We start from the raw sequence: 22855 nt of genomic DNA on the forward strand, positions 1-22855 counted from the left end.
ACTAATATTCCGGTTTCAGTCACACTCACGCATCTCTCGTCTGTGTCCACAGATGAGCAGTCTCTCCCAGCAAGTCTCTCAGCTCAGCCAGGAACTGCAGGAAATGACCCGCCTGCTCCGGCCCCTCCTCCTCGTGGCGCCTCAGCCAATCCTGACAGCCATGACGCCCATCCTGACTCCACCGCTCAGCAGTGCCAGCCAACCGTCCTCCAGGACACCTCTGGTGGTCCCACCTCCAGCCCCGCCCTGCTCCCCACAACCCCACCCCCGGCGAACGCAGTCCTGCTCACTATTGGACGTGGACAGTGCTGACACAGGGAGGGTGGACCTGCCAGGTTGCCTCCTCCCCACCCCCCCTCCACAGAGGCCTCCAGCCCAGGCCCATTCTCCAATCTCCCCAGGGAGATGCTCCAAGGACTTACTCCGCTCCAACCCCCCTTCCCCTGGGACAGGAGACACAGAGGGGTCCACCCACCTCTCCAACGGTTCTAACCACTCCAACCTCCCGGTCTCTAGCAACGGGTTCTTCCCTGTCCAGGACCGTCCTCCCCTTGCCTCCCGCACCCCGTCCCCCTCCCTTTCCTTCTCACTGTCTCTCTCCTCCTCGCCCTCCTGCTCTCCCTGCCAGGAACCCCACCATTCTCGACCAGGCAGTCACAGTAGCCACAGCAGGGGCCTGTTCCCCCCGCCTCCCTCCCAGGAGACCCCACCCCCACCTTCCTCCCATTGCTCTGCTCCCCCGTCACTCATCTCCTCGCCTGGAGACCATAGGCTGAGGGTGGTCAGCCCCACCTTTTCCTCCTCCACTAACCTCATCCCTCCCACGTCCTGTCTTAACCCCTCGCCCTTCTTCCCGGGGCCGTTCTCCCTGGACTCTCTGAGGGGGGAGACACAGGGGGGCCCCAGGCTGGAGGCAGGACACCTGGAGCTTGAGATGCAGGAGTGGGGAGGGGAGAGGGGGGAGGGATGCTCCCAAATGATGGAACACATCAGCTACATCGACGAGGAAGGGCCAGCTCTGTGACAGAGAGGCAGATTACATGCAAGAAGAAACAGTAGAAGAGAGAATGACAAGAAGAGAGGAGAAAATGTAGCCAGCTGGTCCAGAGAGCAACGTTGAACCTGTGATATGCACACAGACAGACATATAGACAAATGAATAGACAAACAGTGGTCAGGTGGAAACCAATGACATCACTGAAAAAGATCCCACCAGGACAGTAGCATGACACCTAATCTAACGGTGGTCTAATCAGGCGATCTGGCCATGTTCTGGTCATGTTAAAGCAACAAATCCTTTGGTATCTGTGGACGTCATGATGTCATAAGTGAAATGTGCATCCTTTTCCCTACCCCTCTGCTGACTCCATAGAGAGCATGTTGCCCTTGCCAGATTTTCCCAACCTACCACCCCTTCATGACATGACATAGGACTGGAAATGTACACTCATATTCAGTCTCTGTCATGTAGATTCAGTATCATACTAACATATATTGCTTGGATATCACCATAGCTGATGTGGAGTTAATTTACTTAATATTACTACTTAATATTCCTTCAGAGTTTCTCTTTAGATACATTGGGACCTGTTTCTCTGCTACTTGTTATATGGAGGGTTATTTGTTAGTTTTGGATGACCCCATTAGACTATCTCCACAAACTACATACACACTTGCACTGTGGTCTTATATATAATGACACCCTCAGTGTCGATCCAGCATTCATAGTAAAGCCTACACACCTTAGTTTCTCTCCCTCTAACAATATAAAAACACCACAAGAGAATCAGTGAGCTTACAAGACACATGGATCCCACCAAAACATGAAGACAACACTACTGTAGAGTAGATGTGAAAGGGCAACTCCACCACTTTTCAACCTCATTTTCATCATCTCCAGCTAAATACCAGTCAACATATGTGTAAAAGTTTTGTAGAAAAAGATCTTTAGTTAAAATGTTCTACCCAATGACTAGCCTGATTGATGACTCACACTAAATGATTCCGCTGCTGTGTTGTTAGCTACATACTTAAGTCTGAGACTGCCATCATTGAAGTCATCTGTGGTGACGAGGGGCATTGTACAACACAAAGTCCCTTTAATACTCTGATTGGTTCGCCTCTAACCAATCAGAGTATTAAAGCTGCTTTTCCCAAGCGTGTTCTGGCACTGGCCCAAGCCATCAGTGTCTTGACCAATCAGACGGCCCTGAATTTGTTCGCAATCGGTGAAGGGTCAGGGAGGTACTCAGAGCCAGACTCAATGCGGAGAAGGAACTAACGTCTGTGGGCGTGGAGTATAGTCAGAGCAAGGAGCCTGGGGAGCCAACCCGATGACATCGTCAAAAGTTAAAACATTTTAAAAACTTTCATTTTCAAACACTATGAAATTTGCGGTGATATGGGGAGCAAGAAAATACCCTCCCTTGGGCTAGAAATTCATTGCAGGTTTTGAAAATCAGTTTTTAACTTTTAATCCTACCCTGTGATGTCACAGAGAAGCATCTTTTTAACCACAGAAATGTGCTGTTTTCACACACACTACCGTCCAAAAGTTTGGGGTCACTTAGAAATGTCCTTGTTTTTGAAAGAAAAGCACATATTTTGTCCATTGAAATAACATAAAATTGATCAGAAATACAGTGTAGACATTGTTAATGTTGTAAATTACTATTGTAGCTGTAAATGACAGATTTTTTATGGAATATCTACATAATGGGCCTCTGTACACCTATCAGCAACCATCACTCCTGTGTTCCAATGGCACATTGTATTAGCTAATCCAAGTTTATTATTTTAAAAGACTAATTGATCACTAGAAAACCCTTTGTTAGCACAGCTAAAAACTCTTGTTTTGATTAAAGAAGCAATAAAACTGGCCTTCTTTAGACTAGTTGAGTATCTGGAGCATCAGCATTTCTGGGTTTGATTACAGGCTCAAAATGGCCATAAACAAAGTATTTTCTTCTGAAACTTGTCCGTCTATTCTTGTTCTGAAAAATGAACGCTATTCCATGCGAGAAATTGCCAAGAAACTGAAGATCACGTACAATGCTGTGTACTACTCCCTTCACAGCACAGCGCAAACTGACTCTAACCAGAATAGAAAAGGGAGTGGGAGGCCCCGGAGCACACCAGAGCAAGAGGAAGTACATTAGAGTGTCTAGTTTGAGAAACAGACACCTCACAAGTCCTCAATTGGCAGCTTCATTAAATAGTACTCGCAAAACACCAGTCTCAATGTCAACAGTGATGAGGTGACTCCGGGATGCTGTCCTTCTAGGCAGAGTTCCTCTGTCCAGTGTCTGTGTTCTTTTTCCCATCTTAATCTTTTATTTCTATTGGCCGGTCTGAGATATGGCTTATTCTTTGCAACTCCAGCCATTTTGAGCCTGTAATCGAACCCAGAAATGCTGATGCTCCAGATACTCAACTAGCCTAAAGAAGGCCAGTTTTATTGCTTCTTTAATCAAAACAAGAGTTTTCAGCTGTGCTGACATAGTTGCAAAAGGTTTTTTTAGTGATCAATAAGCCTTTTAAAATGATAAACTTGGATTAGCTAACACAACGTGCCATTGGAACACAGGAGTGATGGTTGCTGATAATGGGCCTCTGTACACCTATGTAGATATTCCATTAAAAATCAGCTGTTTCCAGCTACAATAGTAATTTACAACATTAACAATGTCTACACTGTATTTCTGATCAATTTGATGTTATTTTAATGGACAAAAAATGTGCTTTTCTTTCAAAAACAAGGAACTTTCTAAGTGACCCCAAACTTTAGAATAGTAGTGTATGTAGACACTTCCCACTGGGCACAGACATCATTTTAAAAAATCGTTTTTATTTACATTTGGTTGAGATATCAGGTAAAAATAAATAAAAGTTCCCTTACATTGATAACTTTTTGTAAACCCAAACAGTTTTCCACATTGAATCAACATCATCAAATAGATTTTTAAACAACCAGTTTTTGCCCAGTGGTTGGTTTGGTGCTGAGATGATGAATGAGGTTGAAAAGTGGCAGAATTACCCTTTAAGAGGGAGATCTAAGGGCGGGCACCAACCTGCCAAAGACAGTCTAGGTTTAGGAGGCAATGCCTAGTGGGGGATGAGGGGAATATAGGTCTGTTGTGAAAAAGCAGACAGACAGATTGTACAGTGAAGAGTTCCCACATCAAACCAATTTTTAGCCATCCAGCCATTCGTGCCTTCTCCTTCGAACACACACTGCTAGTCCACATACACAGCACATATCCATTCTCTCACATATCATTCACAGATGGGAATGCTGTGATTTCTAAACCATTGACTATTCAATTATGAACACCGCACTTTTATTTTGAAAAGTAAGTTATGTATTTATTTGTGTTAGTAAATTATATATTCTGGCAATATCTTCTGTTGAAAATGCAGAGGAGTGTTCTGGCCCTTTTCCATCCATCACTAGTTGTTCAACCAGACATTTCCACTTCAACAGCTTCATATGAAAGCCCACATGCACCAACACACACTATTGCCATGTCCCCAGCATCATCCGCAACCCATGAACAATTGTCAACCTCTGGATAACACAGACTTATCCTACAATGCTCAGATACTGCTAAATTGGTCAGAGGCCTAATTTTACTAGCATCGTCTGATGCGCTGTGTACTTGGAATGTGTACCAGAGTTGTTTGGGGGTGGTGCACTATGCGTAATATAGACAGATTCAGATGCTGGTTTCTATTTTCTGTAACAAGGTGAGGACTTGGATGCGGCTGCATGGAGGTGTGAGAGTAGTGGGAGGAGGGGGGGCCCATCGAGAGGGGTTTGGGGTGGGGGGTGTTAAATGCATGTCACAGCTATCTGCATGAGGAATGTGCCTGCTTCAGAACTAAGGGAGAGGAAGGTAGGCTTACTGTGCTGCCCGAGGCTTCAGATGTATTTTATTATTAAATGTCACCAACTTTACCAGAAATACATTATACAAGAATAAACAAAGTGTTGTTTTATAAGATCCAGGCTTCTGTGATGCTTTGGATCCGAATCAGTCAGGGATGACGTGATGTCCAGCGCCAGTGGGATCACTTCCTAAGTCATTTTAACATGTGGCACAACCATGGTAATGCTCTTATAACCAGTGGAGCTTTAATTGATGCATGTATTCAGATATGTTACACTTGTGACTTGTTTCGTTCACCTGTTCACATGCCTCACATTGACAAGTGTTCTCCACTTCCCTCCACCCGGTGCCCCATGGACAAAAAAAAAAAGACAGTACTCAATGACCAAGTCCATCTTTCAGGTCTGCATATATTTCAAATGGTAGCATTCATTCTGTCAGAGCTTCTGTAAGAATGGAAATGTCAGGGAGAGGAAAGATCTAGAAGATTCTGGGAGAAACCAAATGGCTACAGGTGAAGGACATTTAGCATTTTATCCTATTTCGTGGATCCATGTTTGTGCCTCCTGAAAGGTAAGACTAGAGAGAGTCAGGGTCATACATAGTGACACTATGGGCCGGTTTACCAGATACAGATTAAGGGCCCAATTAAATCTGTATCGCTGAATCGTTACAAATTCCCAGATCGAAATGTAAAAGGTACATTCCGGTTGAACCAACATATGCAGCGTTTACCACTAATGCGGGAACATTGCCTTGAAATTTCAATCACGCTATAACACTGAACTTCCACAACACAGATTGAATAGAGCCCTAAATCTAGTACGAGATTTAAAAATTATGCTCAATGGAGATTCTCCATTGAAAGTGCTTTTTAGTCCAGGACTAAACTTAACCTGGGTCTGTGAAAGCAGCCCATATTCCCAGTCAACCTTCTAACTTTGTTCTATTGACCACATCATCCTCCCATTGATATTATGTTCACACCCTACTGTACAAGGAACCCGGGATCAGACACAGAGAAAAAGAAACAGAGGGGGAAAATTATAATCTAAAAAATATATTTATATGTTTATATATATTTACGAGGTATGTATCCACAAAAAAAGAAAACACAAAAAAGTACAAATTGAGCAGTCTTTTTCCAAACGCAACCAATCGTGACATAAAGCCCCTCTAATAATAATAATAATAATAATAATAATAATAATATCAATCATTAATTAGCTAAATAAAACCAGGAGGAAGCGATGCTCCCACAACCCTGCCCTCTTCGTCAGAGCCTTTAGTCCAGCTCTCTGAGACATCTTTATGTTCAGTCTCCTCATTAGGAGTCCAATAGCACCAAAGCCTCCTGGCCACATGGTGGCGATGTGCTGCACTGGCTGGCTACTGTACTGCACTCTACTAACCCTTCTTCATTCACATCCATCTTTGCATAAAAAAATAAAAAGGCAAAAACCATTGAATGACCCCTCCCCCCCTCCAGTAACCGTTGCTATGCAGAAGGTGTTTCCCAGTTCCCCCGCCAACCTCGTCTCCGGGTGGGATGGGGGTCAGGTTGGGGGTGATGGGGTGGAAGGGGGGCGTCTGCCGCTGCAGCTCAAAGGTGTCTTTGTGCAACAAAACTAAGATTAAACTGAAGGAGAAGAAAACAAAACAATGGCAGCAGGCAGGCAAGTCTCCTCCTGGCAGGCCATTGGATTGTTAGTTGTGTTGTTAGGGGCAACGACATCGGAGACTGCTCTCGTAGGGTCACGCCAGATACTGCTGCATTGCCGTCTTCGCCCTGAAAGAGAGCGAGAGAGAGTCAGTATCCTACAACACAATGAGCGTGCATGTGTTTGTGCGCGTCTGTCTGTCAATAGAAGAGAGAAACTGTAGGACTGCAGGAGAGAGATCAGAAGTGTGTGTGGCTGTGTCGGACCTGTCACAGAGGTTGGGGTCTGAGGCCTGGGTGAGTTTGTGCAGGATGTCTACAAAGCCCAACTCCCTCAGCTTGTCCTGACGCTCCTGGGAACCTGAACAGAGAGAGACACCGACGTAGGAAGGTTAGAGAGGAGGACGTCGGAGCCAGAGGCAGAGACCCGGTCCAACAGTGTTTACTCAAAACACAGATGAAAACCATTGATGTAGTGGAGCATAAATGCGTTACGTTGCCATAATGCATAACATTGCAGAATTTGACTCACTTTATACCACTACATCCATGAAACTACCACTAGCCCTAGCTAACACAAACACTTTGAACATCTGTGTTTCCACACTCCCCAGCAGTCCCCCCCAGCTTGTGACAACCTGTCATGGCGTTGGCCTCACCGTCCTCCTCGTTCCAGATCAGGTTGGAGATACAGAAGGTGGCCGCCAGCTGGAGCTTCACATTAGAGTGAGCCTGAGAGGACATCACAGAGAAAATGGCAGTACTTGCTTAAGATATGGCAACAATAGATCCAAAGAGAGACGGTCAAACTCTTTCTAAATAAAATGATCACACATGGATACGGGCAAATATGAAGGTTGACAGAGTTCAGTGAACCTCTAAGCCTGATCAGTAGTCGAGAATTAAGTATAGCTACAGTGGCTAATGGAGGGAAGAGACTCTACCATGTAATATTTGATTTTCTGGAGGATGTCGTCATTGGTCATGATGAGTTCCTTGGCTGTGTTGCCGTCGGCAATGTTGGCTAGGATACAGAGTGTCTGAAACACAGACAGCAGCTCTGTCCTGAAGTGCTTCTCAAGACAAAAGTAGGGTTGCAGAACTGCTAACTTCTCAGAAATTCACAAGTTTTCTAGAATTTGGAGCACTCCTGGAATTAGGAAATAAGCAAGGAGGGAATAATCCAACTGGAAAGCCTGAGAATTTGGGATTATGTGAATGAAATATTGCAACCCTACATCAAAGTGTTCATGGTATAGTAAGCCGAAGGGGGGAGGAGGGGGTCATACCTGTTCCTTGACCTCGATGCTGTGTTCTCCCTCGAGGATTAGAGTGACTGCCTGCATGATCTGCTTCCCATGAGAACTCATGACCTGGTCTATGTGCTGGGAGACAGAAGGGAGAGGAGGTTAGAGAAAGAGACTGATCAAGCGGGATAGAGTATGAAAAGGCGAGACAATGTGCGTGAGACTTGAGATGATTAAAAGCAGAGTCTGTGAGTGTCTGTCTCTCTGACGACTGCAGTACCGAAAGAGAAATACAAAACCTGACCAAACAAGCCTCAGCTTCCTTTGGTAGACTCAGGAGAATGGTCTTCCAGAACAAAAGACCTCAACCTTCACACAAAAATATCTGTTTACCAGGCAGTGGTCATGACAACTCTCCTCTACAGCTGCGAGACGTGGACCATCTACACTAGCAACATCAGGATGCTGGAGGCCTTTCACATCAGGTGCCTCTAGTGCACCCTGTGGATAACCTTGCGTGACCGGGAGTCCTGTATGGCCAGCTCTGCAGAGGGTCAGGGGAGGCACTACAAAGATCAACTGTAGACCACAACGGAAAAGTGCAGGCTTAACCCTACCCAGCTGGAGGGCACTGCCGCTGAATGCTCCATCTGGTCTATCAGCTCTACCAGCAAGGAGTGCAGAAGCTTGAGAAGGACAGGAACGGGCTACGGAGAAGAAAGCGCCTCAAGAGACATGAAGCCAGGAATGTACCTACACCCCCCCCCAATCAGAGACTCTACATGCCCTGTCTGCAACATATGATGTGGGTCAATGATTGGACTTAAGTCACACAAAGACTAAGTGTGTGTGTGTGTGCCAGTCTTACGGGTCGGGTGGAGAGCAGGTTCCGTAGCAGGCCCAGGGTCTTCATCAGGACGTTAGAGTCAGGGTCAGAAAGCAGACGGAAGAGCTGCTCTGTTCCCAACGCTCTCACAATCTCCCCCTTCACCTTCTGGTCCGCCTGGAACGCCATGTTCTACACACAACCATGATGGTGTAGGTTAGACACACACCTTCTATAGTAGGGTTGCGCAGATATAGAAACTTCACCAAAGTTCCAATTGGAAGATTCTCAGGTGAAGGGTTGCTTCACTGCTTATGCTCTACTGACTGAGAATCAATGGAGCAAGGCAGTACAGTGGTGAGAGCAGAGCAAGGCAGTAAAGTAGTGAGAGCAGAGCAAGGCAGTAAAGTGGTGACAGCAGAGCAAGGCAGTAAAGCGGTGACTCACCATTAGAGCCCAGATGCCATTGACCCTCAGGGCTGGACTATCACTCTGGGTCAGACTGCATAGTAACTCTATCACCCCTGACTCCAAGATGGGCTGCAGACATACACAAAACATACGCACTTACTCCCACTGGTCATGCTAAATTGCAGGTTCACAACCTGACAGCTAATATTTAGTCCTAAAACATCAAGACAAAAATATTAACACACACACACACTACCAGTCAAAAGTTTGGTCACCTACTCATTCAAGTTTTTTTCTTGATTTTTTATATTTTCTACATTGAAGAATAATAGTGAAGACATCAAAACTATGAAATAACACATATGCTAGGTGGCAGTGTTGTATCGCTAGCTAGGTGGCAGTGGTAGTGTTGTATTGCTAGCTAGGTGGCAGTGTTGTATCGCTAGCTAGGTGGCAGTGGTAGTGTTGTATCGCTAGCTAGGTAGCAGTGTTGTATCGCTAGCTAGGTGGCAGTGGTAGTGTTGTATCGCTAGCTAGGTAGCAGTGTTGTATCGCTAGCTAGGTGGCAGTGTTGTATCGCTAGCTAGGTGGCAGTGTTGTATCGCTAGCTAGGTGGCAGTGTTGTATCGCTAGCTAGGTGGCAGTGTTGTATCGCTAGCTAGGTGGCAGTGTTGTATCGCTAGCTAGGTGGCAGTGTTGTATCGCTAGCTAGGTGGCAGTGGTAGTGTTGTATCGCTAGCTAGGTAGCAGTAGTGGTGTTGTATTGCTAGCTGGGTGGCAGTGGTAGTGTTGTATTGCTAGCTAGGTGGCAGTGGTAGTGTTGTATTGCTAGCTAGGTAGCAGTAGTGGTGTTGTATTGCTAGCTAGGTGGCAGTGGTAGTGTTGTATTGCTAGCTAGGTAGCAGTAGTAGTGTTGTATTGCTGTCTGGCGGTCTCACCTCTTTGCTGGGTGAAAACTCCAGTAGCAGGTTGCATAGTGTAGAAGAGGCCATGACCAACACCTCGTCTGGAGCGTTCTGTAACAACTACACACAGCAGAGAAGAGACGTACAGTCTCACTACGAAGGCCAAGTACTTTGCAGCATGCATAGATCATTTGTATAGTAAGTAATCTTGTATGGTGAGAAAAAGACCCATTGGTACAGACCTTCATAAGGGGCTTCCATACGGCGTGGTCATGAAAACTAGTCCTCAACTGCTGGACTGACCGGGACAGACTGTGAAGACACCTGGACACAGAGGAAGAGTCAATATCACAACAGGCACACACGGCAACCATTCGAGAGTCAGATGTCTCGGATGCAAGGAGATCTTCTTAGGCTAAGAAGGGAACAGAATGTGACAGGACACTCAGTGGAGAGGTAGGGATGTTATCAGTACCTGACGGCAGCTAGCCGCACCTTGACGCTGGATTCTGACAGGCCACTCACTATCCTGTCCATCATGTTCTCAGTCTCTGTGATCTGAGGAGGAGAGAGACGGGGGGGGGGGGGGGGTGTTAGGAAGAGGACACATTTCTAAAGGCGGCTAGGTAGGGGTGTGTGTACTGTTGAGTGAAAGCCACCTTCTTGCGGATATCTTCATCGTTGGAGCCCAGTGAGGCGTACAGTTTAAAGGCAGCTTGTCTCAGCTCGTGAGCATGCTTCAGGTCGTGATCCAACTGCAGATAAAGACAATTCAATATTTATTTATTTATCCGTTATTTTACCAGGTAAGTTGACTGAGAACAAAATTCTCATTTGCAGCAACGACATGGGGAATAGTTACAGGGGAGAGGAGGGGGATGAATGAGCCAACTGTAAACTGGGGATTATTAGGTGACCGTGATGGTTTGATAGCCAGGTTGGGAATTTAGCCAGGACACCGGGGTTAACACCCCTACGATAAGTGCCATGGGATCTTTAATGACCGCAGAGAGTCAGGACAACCGTTTAACATCCCATCTGAAAGACGGCACCCTACACAGGGCAGTGTCCCCAATCACTGCCCTGGGGCATTGGGATATTTTTTAGACCAGAGGAAAGTGGCACTCCAACTGGCACTCCTACTGGCACTCCAACACCACTTCCAGCAGCATCTGGTCTCCCATCCAGGGACTGACCAGGACCAACCCTGCTTAGCTTCAGAAGCAAGCCAGCAGTGGTATGTAGGGTAGTATGCTGCTGGCTATTTGGTGAGAGATAAGAGAGTTAGAGGTTTTTGTCCAAAGTAAGGAATGTGGTGTTATTTTCTCCCAGCAGTGTCAGGGTTTTCCTGACGGTATTAGTTCTCTCTGCCTTGTAAGATTGCCTGGCTAGGTTCAATGAGTAAAGTCCAGTGTCTCACCCTCTTGATGTCAGTGATGGCGCTGACAGAGCTGGGGTATTTGAAGTAGTCAGCCAGCATGGCCACTAGGTGGTCGGTTACACTGGCGATCCTCTGCAGCTCCACATCAGGCTCCATCAGGTAGGCCAGGGTCTCTGCCCCCTCCACACGCTCCTCCAACAACCTCTCCTTACTGCACATCCTCACCAGGCACGGCAGGGTCTACGCAGGGATGGAACAAGGATTATACACACACAGGCAGGGAAGACACTACACACAACAGGCAGGCTAGACTCAACATACATCACACACATACCAGTACCAGGCAAGTCATATGATTGCACAAGACACGCAAAATGGTATAATCACCTTTAACACGATGCAGCTGTCATCGGTCCTAATGGCTCCTGCTCGACACATGTATGTTAGACTGGGGGAGAGGAGGAGAGCAAACGGTGAGCGAGAGTGGGAAAAGAGATTATCTTCCCGAAACGAAAACACTTGAGATTCTTACTATAATAGTCCGCGGAAAAACATATACTTTACAGTTACTTCAACACTGTCAATGGAAGCATACTTCTTTTAATAGTCAAGTGAAGGAAACACTCACTCACCACTTGGCTGCTGTGAGCTGCATGTCAATGGGCTGATCCCTTTGCATCATTCTGACAAATACCTGAGAGAGCAGCTCCTCATCCACCAGCACTGAGAACAGAGAGGAGAACATTGATTTTCATATTAACTTCATTATAAAATATTGTCACCATCTGACAAACTTTTTGCTACCATGACAATACCAATATAATGCCAAGAATAGAACTCCTGACACAGAGTGAAGAATCTAGCTGGAAACTGTCCCAGTCAGGTCCCAAAGCAGCAGCAGCGAGAGACAGACAGACATAAATAGAAGGGGAAATAAAGCCCCTCACCATTCACCAGTGTCATGGAGACCTGAGTGTTCTCGTAGGCCAGGACCGAGAAGCATTTTAATGCTTGCATCCGTACCTGTATAGGATGAGAGCAGAAAGAAAAGAATGAGAGAAGAGGGGGGAAGAGAGTGAGAGAGACATGGTAATATAAAAAAGGTCAGAGATGGTAGTACTGAGATCTGGGTGAGGAGTCGTTTCAAAGGCTACCTTATAGGAGGGAGAGATGAGAAGAGGAGCAATGTTCTGGATAGCCCCATGGTTAAACAGAACCGTCTGGTGCTCCGGAGTCTACAAAACACACACACACTGAGTGTCTTCGGTCTTCTATTACAATACTGTAAACCTTTCTCTAATGTGAAGTATTTTAAATGTGTACTGGTGTACTGACCTTGCAACAGTGGGAGAAGATCTGGGTGATGTACTCCTGCGTCCGCTGTGACCGACTCAGCAGGGACATGAGGTGGGGGATCACAGTGGGGTCCTGACAAGGTGTAACACACACACAGAGTTACTGTGCACACTCACAGAAATACACCCCAGTTAGACAACACATCACTAAGAATAGTGATGGCAAGTTACACAATACCAATGGGGGGGGGGGGATAGACAGAAAGAGAAGAGCGACAGAGACTTACAGTGTAGAGCAGCTGCACTGGGGTGACTGGACTGATGAAGACTGTCCTGAGGCAGCGTAGACAAGCCTCGATGAAGATCAGGTCTGGACATAGGAGACCTGCAGAGAGAGACACTTGCTATGAGAGAATGAGTATGTTTCCTCTCAGTCAGAGTGCTGTCCTGTCAGTGAGTTATGACTGAAAGACTAACACGGGTCAGCGCGTCACTCTAAGTGTGACTGATTGTGTGTGAGTGTGTATCGATTTGTCTGTGTTACGCATACATCTACCTTGCAGTAGGGCAGGGATGATGTGGCAGTCCACCAGGGACTTGATGTTGTTCTCAGTGCCCATGGCCAGACTGCCCAGCACCACCGCACACTCTGCCCTCAGCTCTGAGCTGGACGAGCCCTGCTGGAGCAGATATAGTAACCTGGGGAGAGACACACAGTTTGAGTTAATTTTATTTTTACAGGGACAGTGCACATTAATCAACGTTTCAGTAAAAGTGACGGTTTTAGCCAGCCGGCTAATTTTCAACCGTAGTCCCTGGGCAGGTTAAACGTAGTCAACGCTGCCATTCAATTGGGCGTGGAGATTGGGTTGAGGAGAGGGGAAAGAGAGCATGTGGGGAAAGGAGAAAGAGGAAGATGAGAAAACAGGTGAAGAGAGAGAGACACCTGGGCACAGCTCCCAGGACAATCAGGTTGGCTTTCTGTTTGTTGTTTCCGATGACAGCATTCTTCATGTCACTGTGAACACACAAATGGTCAGAGTCAGATGTGTGGAGCTTCCTCAGCATGTTACCAACAGCCACAATAACAACACTTGAGAGTTCAACCACAGTAGCAATCATATCACCTATGCTAAACCACACAAGTCTAACACTAATGCTAACAGCCACAGGTTCAACTGAGAAACATCATTGCTGTTCAAGCTTGTTAACATGATGCTTTGAGGGTAGAATTCTGAACATCACACCACTTATATAAGCCAATAACATACAGTACCAGTCAAACCTACGCATTCAAGGGTTTTTCTTCAATTTTACTAGTTTCTACATTGTAGAATAATAGTGAAGACATCAAAACTATGAAATAACACATATGGAATCATGTACTAAGCAAAAAAAGGTTAAACAAATCTAAATATATTTTATGAGATTTTTCAAAGTAGCCACCCTTTGCCTTGATGACAGCTTTGCACACTCTTGGCATTCTCTCAACCAGCTTCATGAGGTAGTCACCTGGAATACATTTCAATTAACAGGTGTGCCTTGATAAAAGTCAATAGTGGAATATCTTTACTTCTTAATGCATTTGAGCAAATCAGTTGTGTTGTGACAAGGTAGGAGTGGTATACAGAAGAGGGCACTATTTGGTAAAAGACCAAGTCCATATTACGGCAAGAACAGCTCATAAGCAAAGAGATACAACAGTCCATCATTACTTTAAGACATGAAGGTCAGTCAATATGGGGCGGCAGGGTAGAGCATTGGACTAGTAACCGGAAGGTTGCAAGTTCAAATCCCCGAGCTGTTGTTTAGCGTTCTGCCCCTGAACAGGCAGTTAACCCACTGTTCCTAGGCCGTCATTGAAAATAATAATTTGTTCTTAACTGACTTGCCTAGTTAAATAAAAGGTTAAAAAATAAAATAAAATACGGCAAATTTCAGGAACGCAGTTCTCAAAAATGGCTTTTAGGAGGACCGCCACAGGAAAGGAAGATTCAGAGTTACCTATGCTGCGGAGGATAAGTTCATTAGAGTAAACTGAACCTCATATTGCAGCCCAAATAAATGCTTCACCGAGTTCAAGTAACAGACATATCAACTGTTAAGAGGAGACTGCGTGAATCATGGTCGTTTGCTTTAACCAACTCAGAGAGGCTGCTTACTACACCGAGATCCAATCACTGGCCACTTTAATAAATGGATTTCTAGTCACTTTAAAACAATGCCACTTTAATGTTTACATAACTCATACATCATACATCTACATACCATATTTTATAATATATATTGCACCTTGCCTATGCCACTCGGCCATCGCTCATCCGTATTGGGTAGTTGGGAAATTGTTAGATTACTTGTTAGATATTACTGCACTGTCGGAACTAGAAGCACAAGCATTTCGCTACACCCGCATTAACATCTGCTAACCATGTGTATGTGACCAATTTGATTTGAAACCACTACTAAAGGACACCAATAATAAATAAGAGACTTGCTTGGGCCAAGAAACACGAGCAATGGACATTAGACTGGTGGAAATCTGTCCTTTGGTCTAATGAGCCCAAATGTGATATTTTTGGTTCCAACTGCTGTGTCTTTGTGAGAAGCAGAGTAGGTGAATGGATGATCTCCACGTGTATGGTTCACACCATGAAGCATGAGGTGGTGGTGTGATGGTGCTTTGCTGGTGACACCATCTGTGATTTATTTAGATCAAGGCACACTTAACCAGCATGGCTACCACAGCATTCTGCAGCAATATGCCATACCATCTGGTTTGAGCTTAGTGGGACTATCATTTGTTTTTCAACAGGACAATGACCCAAAACACCTCCAGACTGTGTAATGGCTATTTGACCAAGGAGTGGAGCGCTGCATCAGATGACCTGGCCTCCACAATCACCCGACCTCAACCCAATTGAGATGGTTTGGGATCAGTTGGACCGCAGAGTGAAGGAAAAGTAGCCAACAAGTGCTCAGCATATGTGGGAACTCCTTCAAGTATGTTAGAAAAGCATTCCAGGTTTAAACTGGTTGAGAGAATGCCAAGAGTGTGCAAAGCTGTCATCAAGGCAAAGGGTGGCTACTTTGAAGAATCTCAAATATATTTTGATTTGTTTAACACATGATTCCATGTGTTATTTCATAGTTTGGTTGTCTTCACTATTATTCTACAATGTAGGAAATAGTACAAATAAAGAAAAACCCTTGAATGAGTAAGTGTGTCCAAACTTTTGACTGGTACTCTATATAAAAGTTATCCAGAGTGCAGAATTCTAACTCTGGTTTGCCAACTGCTGATACCCTATAGAACGCAATGCATATGACATAAAGATACAAGTAGCTAAATGGAATAAATTGCCATGAGAAGATGGAGGCCAGTGGAAAAGTACTGCTGCACCAGTCAGGTAAGAAGTGACTCGGCTAGCCATCCAAAACTGTAACCAGAGCTGGGTCTCAGAGTTAAAAATAAAGATGAAAAGATGTCTGAGTCCAAGCTGTGCAGAGGCTCTCACACACTGCCCAGTGAAACACACTCTCTCAGTCACACACACACACTAGCAGAGACCTGGCATACCACACAGCATGAATCACACTGACTGATCGGAGAGAAACACACACCACTGACAGCCAGGTTGTTCAGCCACATGTAAACAAAGTGTTCCAAGCAGCTCACATTGAGCATGCTCACATCGCACCTCAAACAAATCAATCATTGACAGACAGCTCCCTCCCGAGCACCAAGAGCTGCCTGCTCCACCCGCATACAGATACCAGACTCACACAAGGACAGACAGAGGCCCAAATGGCATCCTATTTCCCATAAGGCTCTGGTCAAAAGTAGTGCACCAAGTAGAGGATAGGGTGCCATTTGGGTCAGAAACAAAGATGGACAGACAGGACAAATATCTATTTTCCTATAGAAAAACATAGGGTACTACAACACAAGGTAATGTACTTACATGACTCCCTGCAGCACTTTCTGCGGGTCAGGGTCAAAAAGCCTGTCAACATAATGGCGACTGGTGGCCGTGACCTCCTGCATGGTGACAAGAGACAGAACAACAATGAGTCAGCGCTGGCCTCCCTCATCATCCCACTGCTGACACCAACCACACACTCAGCAGAAAGACACCGGCCTGGCCAAGATAGATACTCCATCCCAGAAAAGCCCCTCCTAACTATATGACTGGTCAACAGGCAGTAGGCTACTCTCGTCAAGCTGCAAACTCATCCAGTGCACGAGATGGTCATATGTCACTTGATAACTTTGTTTATGTTTATCATTGCGGGACCATCCAGAACTTTCCCCACGACTCACTATTTAATAGGTTACTGATGAGCAAAGAGGCACTGCTCTACTATAGCTCTCTTTAAAAAGAGGGATTTGCAATGACTTGTGTGTATTCCTTGTGAATCATACCATATCAGTCATGAGTCAGTAAGGGATCTGAAACAAAGTTCTTTAACAATTAAAGTACATTACAATTACAGTAGTCCAGATGCAGTTATGGGTGCATCGTCACATTTCAGGTGGGTGAAATGTAAAACTTTGACAATATGATGACTCCTGAACAGCTAATCAAAGGGCTACCCAGACCCCTCTTTTATACTGCTGCTGCTACTCTCGGTTAATTATCTATGCATGGTCACTTTAACTCAACCTACATGTACATATTACCTCAACTAACCAGTGCCCCGCACATTGACTCTGTACCAGTACCCCCTGTATATAGCCTCGCTATTGTTATTTTACTAATGATATTTAAATTATTTGATACTCTTATTTTTAATTTCTTACTTAATCTGTTCTTAAAACATCTTAAAGCATTGTTGGTTAAGGGCTTGTAAGGAAGCATTTCACTGTAAGGTCTCCTCCACCTGTTGTATTCAGCGCATGTGACAAATAGCATTTTATTTTAATATGACATTTGGTAAACGTTGTTAAACCTAGCTCTGGCCATTTCCTTACAGGTCCTGAAAAACATATCTATTGACAGACTAACAGGTGGCAAATGAACACATTTTGTTGAAGAGCTGTATAGTTTGCCGTGTATTCAGGGCATCTTCATGTATTTCCTCCAAAACCCTGTGATCTGGTCAATGACACCACCAACAGCATATGGGGGCGTTTCCAGTATGATAACTTTAAACTATCTTGCTAACGTTAGCTTAATAGCTAACTTTGAAACATCAGTAAAAATGATAAACGTTAGTCTTAAAAACGTGAAATTCGATTCTCGATCACAAAACTGACAGCAGTTGACACTTGACATAGTTAGCTAGCCTTTTACCCAAAACTGACTCAGACAACTAGCTAGTTCTGTATAGCATGCTACCTAACTAACAGAGTAAGTACGGTTATAGATAGCTAGCCAACTAGGTAGCTAATTAGCGGGTGGTTCCAGCTAGCATAACCTTATTTAATTACACCGTCACTGTGGAATAAAGTTATTAAATGTTGCGGGTTTTCGTTATAATTGGATTCACGTAAATGTCACCGGTTACTAGTTAGCTAGCTAAGTCATTCCGGGTGAACGTCGGGAGACCTCCCTAACTACAGTAGCTAACGTTAGCTAGCTAAATGTTGCAACGCCTGAGTTAGCGTAGCTAGCTAGCAAATTCAGTGCATGCCCTCAACCCACATTGATAATTTGATGCGACACGTAAATTGCGTTTCACTATGCAATGCAGTTAGGAAGAATGCAGTGCATAGCAAAAAATAAAGTGTTTATTAAATAGTATAAGAACGACTCACAGATAGCACGCTGATGCGGAGAGGGGCCTCCAACAAGCACGCCATCTCTCTTCCCCCTGTCGAGCACCCCAATCGGAGCAGCACTTTCCAAACACTCTGCCCTCCAGACCAGCTGCTCAGATTAAAAAAGTAAATATAGCTAAATCACGCAACACTTTAGAAGCACTTAGTATTTCATGGGTTAGGTGGAGTTAGTCGGGTGTATTTGGTCTGTTTAAGCCACAGATAACGTTTCCTGTGATAATGAAACTATTGTTTATAGTTGCACACTGGCTACATTGCTCGAATGTCAATTTGTGAATCAAGTCAATTAGGTACATTTTGGTTCTAAACGCGCAGATCATTTGAAATTGAAGTTTGGGTGATTCGACAAACATATGATTATTATAAGCATTTATGTTCATATATAAATATGTTTTATTCATAAAGAAGTGGTGGTAGTCCGAATTACAACGTTTCGGGATAATGTACGGATGTTTTTTTTTGTAAATTATTTTGATTGTGGAAAGTGCAACCTATGACGCCATCGCTCGATTTACTTTGGTGGATGTGGTGTGCGCATGCGCTCTGGGCAAACTAGGCTGAGGTGGGATTTTTTTTTCGATTCATACGTTTTGGTTGAGATGAGCGGAACAAACCAACATAATCATAATCACGCTACGTCGTAAATGAAAATAGCAAAAGGTGAGAAAAAAATGTATACTTTGATATGACCATGTCTCTTAGACAGGACAAGGCTACAACCTGTCTACAACCCCAGAGAGTTATTGACAGCTGATCTCTTGCGCTAGTGACAACAACCAACACAAATGATTGAGCAAATATGCTAACTTTTATTATATTGTATTCTGTAGTTGTCTCCCTCATCATATCATTAATTTATTTCCCTCGACCTAGCTCGTTATGCAAACCAAACTATTACTGTAGCTACAGTATATCAGAAGGTACATAGAAGGGCAGCTGCTGTAATCTGTTGGCCTCTATGGATTTAGATGCCATAGGAATCAACAGCCATGTGTGTTCAACCCAACCCTGTCAGTACTACTTATGGTTCCTTTAGTTTAAGGGACAATCTGTTGTATTTCTGATGGTTGTATTTTGGTTCTTGCAGGTATTACTCTGGAGAGTAGACAGCTCTGATCCTGACCATCTTCATTGTGGGGAATCATGAGGCCTCCAACCACTTCCAGGACTGGTGGGTAAGACCTTACCTTTAGACTTTGGCTACAAAGTTAACACGCATATTACAAGTTCCACAGATTGACATCTCAAGGCAACTTGCCCATCAGGCAATTCAGGAGCAGTTTTCACTTGCCTGAAAATGTTATTGTGTATCTAATAATAACAGTGTGGTGTTCCTTCAGGTTATGCTGGCGTTGTGCGCTACAAAGTAGTAAGGATAGGTGGCTTGTCTGGAATCTTCAAAGGGCATGCGTACAGGAAAGGTGAGGTCAAAAAGCTCTAGTAGATATATCCTCCTGTCGCTGCAAATGTGTTGCAGCCCAACCGTCTTTAACATTGAATCAATGTCCTTTTTTACAGGGCATTACGAGTTCCCTCCATATCCCAGAAACTCTACGCAGTGTTTACCACATCAGGAACATTGATGTCTTCAAACTCAAACAGGTGACTACCACTTACAAGGTTAATATATCATATTATGTCCCCCCCATTGTATCGTATTTGTCATCATGCCTCCCCTATTTTGCCACTAGATCCAGATGCCTGTGGATGTCTTCCTGACCCATGACTGGCCTCATGGGATCTACCATTATGGAAGCACGGGGCAGCTACTGAGTAAGAAGAAATTCCTGAGGCAGGAGGTAGAGTCCAACACACTGGGTAGTCCTGTGGCTGCAGTGCTCCTGGCCCATCTGCAGCCTAATTACTGGTTCTCTGCACACCTCCACGGCAAGTTTGCTGCCCTTATGCAGCACCCGGTGAGCTGAACTGACTACGGTTATGTAGAGAGACTGCTGTGGATATTCAGAGATGTGATTCTTTCTGATTAATCAGAATTAAGATTCTGGGATTTTTGCATAATCCCAAACCAATATCTTATTTATCCTGATTGTCATTGTTGTGTTGCTAGGTCACGGAACTGATATTTCCTATGCAGCACTGGTTATATTGCTGCTCTGTTTTTCCCTTTAGGCCAATGGTGATGCTGCTCTCCGCACTACCAAATTCCTCTCACTGGATAAGTGCCTCCCCTACATGGACTTTCTACAGGTGAGAGAGGGTGATGACACGTGGCATGGATGGTGTGTGATTATGGTCCAGTTTCATAGATCCAGATTAAATCTACTCCTGAATTTATGTAGAATCTGTTCATCTTGGTTTGTGAAACAGCTTGCTTGAAGATCTTGTTTTATGCTAGTACGGGCTATAGGTTTCTTCTATGGTGCATGTCTGAGTTGATGCTGACTTGTAGGGTGTGTGTTTCAGATTGTAGAGGTAGCAGACAGGCCAAGCTCATCCCAGGTTCTGGAATATGATCCAGAGTAGCTGGTCATCCGAAGGCTTAAAGACAGCCTGCTGGCTGTTAGCCCTAACTACTGGAACCCTCCACAGAACAACGGCCTGCACATAAGGTCAAATACTCACGCTGTCTGTATTCCTCTCTCTCTCACACATATGACACACCCTGCTATCTCACTTAAACACCTCTTCTCTCACACACATACACATTTGTATACTTACAGACCACCCCTCACTTACACACCCACACTTAACTACTTCTGTATGTTGTCCAGGTGGGACATCAGTGCTTCTGAGGCAGCCATGATGGAGGCTGTGGGTGAACTGGGAGGTGAACTGTCCATCCCAGACAACTTCAGCCTGACTGTGCCAGCCTACGATCCTGCCTGGCCCCCATCCCAGCTACAGCACCAACCCCCACACCACCCAGCTCTGTGCCACCCAGGGCCTCACAGACATCTATGCCCAGGTCGGGGGACAGATGGGCACAGGAGCCCCAGAGCTGGAGGATGATGATGTCCAGAGTGGGGATGAACCCTATTGACACCTCAGGCCTGTCCAGCTCATACAACCCTGATGAGATTACCATAGAGGAAGAAGAGGGGGAGAAGGAGGGAGGAGAGAAAAGGGGTAAGGGGGAGGGCCTTGATGCAGTGGTGCCTGAGGGTGAGACGGGGGAAGCAGGAGAGAGACGGGACTCAGGGAGCCTCTGGAGAGCTACCCCCCCAGTCGCATGGTCCTGTCCATGCTTGAGCCCAAATCAAACCCCGCTACTCCCTCTGGCCTGTCCCTCAACCTGCCTACCCCCTCTCACTCCTCACCCCTGGAAGGGGAAGGGGAGGGGGAGGAGCCCCATGTCCGGATCCCCAAGCGCACCATTGGGAAGAAGGGGGACCACAGCAGTACGGGTAGCAACTCCAGGATCAAACGCAGGAACCAGGTCATCTACACAGCAGTCGACGACAAGGAGAGTGAGGACTAGGGCTGGAACTTGACCCAAGTTTTGGTGGGAACTGTTGTGAAATATACAAGATTCTCATGATGTTTTTATATTGATATTGTCTGTCAATTGTCCTTCTTGATTGCAAACCAACAGAGAGCTGTTTTATTAGGAAAGGGAGAGGGGAGAATCCCATGATGGAAATGTATGTTTTTAAGTCTAATTTATGTTTTTGTAAATAATTACATTTTGGACAAATGTTGATTTCAGACATTTTACTGAGTCGTTTTCTAGTGTGGGTCAACTGCAAAAGGGCTGTTGTAAACAAAACATAAAACAAGTATATCATGTAAAGAATGCAAGTTGATGTTTATTCATGAATCTTGCCCTGGAGGCAGAACTGAGCGATTTCCGCTAGAAGGGCCAACTGCAAAGTCAAAATTAGCTATATTGTAGAAATTCATGATAACTCAAACTAGTTTTTTGGTATTCATTTAAGGTTAGGCATTAGGGTTAGCAGTGTGGTTAAGGTTAGGTTTAAAATCAACTTTTGACTTTGTAACTGTGCCAGCTAGTGACCACTCTGCAGAACTGCCTCCAGAACAAGATTCATGATGAAAAATGCTAACCTGTGTAAAGAACATGATTATGTTTGTACACTAATCAGTGTTTCCCAAACTCAGTCCTGAGGCCCTCTGGTTGGGTGCACGTTATGGGTTTTGCCCTAGCACTACATAGCTGATTCAAATAATCAAAGCTTGATGACAAGTTGGTTATTTGAATCAGCTGTGTAGTGCTAGGGCAAAAAAAAAAAACGTCCCCCCAGGGGGGCCCCAGGACCAGTTTGGGAAACCCTGCATTAAATAGTCAAATCAATTTTGAACATGAACCTTGTGTATGACATCTTTACTCCTGTACAAATGCTGAGATCAGGCCCATGTTCATTTTTATGCAGTGCTTTGTGACTGCCTAAACCAGTGTTTTTTTTTTTTTGTTGCAAGCCCCACCCCCCTAAATGAAAAACTATATTTCAAGCTTAACCCATGACAGAGACAAGTGGCA

The 22855-nt window shown here is 44.9% G+C and overlaps 2 protein-coding genes and 1 pseudogene across 5 annotated transcripts in view; 2 read left to right on the forward strand and 1 right to left on the reverse strand.

The window, feature by feature from the left end:
- kcnh3 (potassium voltage-gated channel, subfamily H (eag-related), member 3) overlaps nucleotides 1-2627 on the forward strand; it is a 198208-nt gene extending 195581 nt beyond the window's left edge. Inside the window, exon 16 of the mRNA XM_036974624.1 lies at nucleotides 53-2627. Coding sequence (XP_036830519.1) covers nucleotides 53-1024 — 972 coding nt within the window. The 3' untranslated portion in view covers nucleotides 1025-2627. The remainder of the gene's footprint in view (nucleotides 1-52) is intronic.
- Nucleotides 2628-4343: 1716 nt separating this feature from the next.
- armc8 (armadillo repeat containing 8) lies at nucleotides 4344-18644 on the reverse strand. 4 transcript variants are annotated; one of them, XM_036974626.1, is made up of 23 exons: nucleotides 18373-18644; nucleotides 16577-16653; nucleotides 13561-13632; nucleotides 13171-13313; nucleotides 12902-12999; nucleotides 12655-12747; nucleotides 12474-12554; nucleotides 12267-12342; nucleotides 11952-12042; nucleotides 11707-11767; nucleotides 11359-11559; nucleotides 10598-10693; nucleotides 10414-10496; nucleotides 10181-10262; nucleotides 9972-10058; nucleotides 9070-9162; nucleotides 8665-8814; nucleotides 8414-8503; nucleotides 7839-7934; nucleotides 7494-7589; nucleotides 7209-7281; nucleotides 6817-6910; nucleotides 4344-6678 (listed from the first exon to the last, which is right to left on the reverse strand). In XM_036974626.1, the coding sequence occupies exons 1-23, from the start codon at nucleotides 18415-18417 to the stop codon at nucleotides 6645-6647; spliced, it is 2112 nt and encodes a 703-aa protein (XP_036830521.1). In that variant the 5' UTR covers nucleotides 18418-18644; the 3' UTR covers nucleotides 4344-6644. The 4 variants fall into 4 exon arrangements, with proteins under 4 accessions (XP_036830521.1, XP_036830520.1, XP_036830523.1 ...); XM_036974625.1 differs by having other exon boundaries at nucleotides 7188-7281; XM_036974628.1 differs by lacking the exon at nucleotides 8414-8503.
- A 91-nt stretch (nucleotides 18645-18735) lies between these two features.
- Nucleotides 18736-21835, forward strand: LOC110520231 (annotated as a pseudogene).
- Nucleotides 21836-22855: the final 1020 nt, after the last annotated feature.

This window comes from Oncorhynchus mykiss, chromosome 3 (assembly GCF_013265735.2).
Source record: "Oncorhynchus mykiss isolate Arlee chromosome 3, USDA_OmykA_1.1, whole genome shotgun sequence".
In the NCBI taxonomy this organism is placed as follows: Eukaryota; Metazoa; Chordata; class Actinopteri; order Salmoniformes; family Salmonidae; genus Oncorhynchus; species Oncorhynchus mykiss.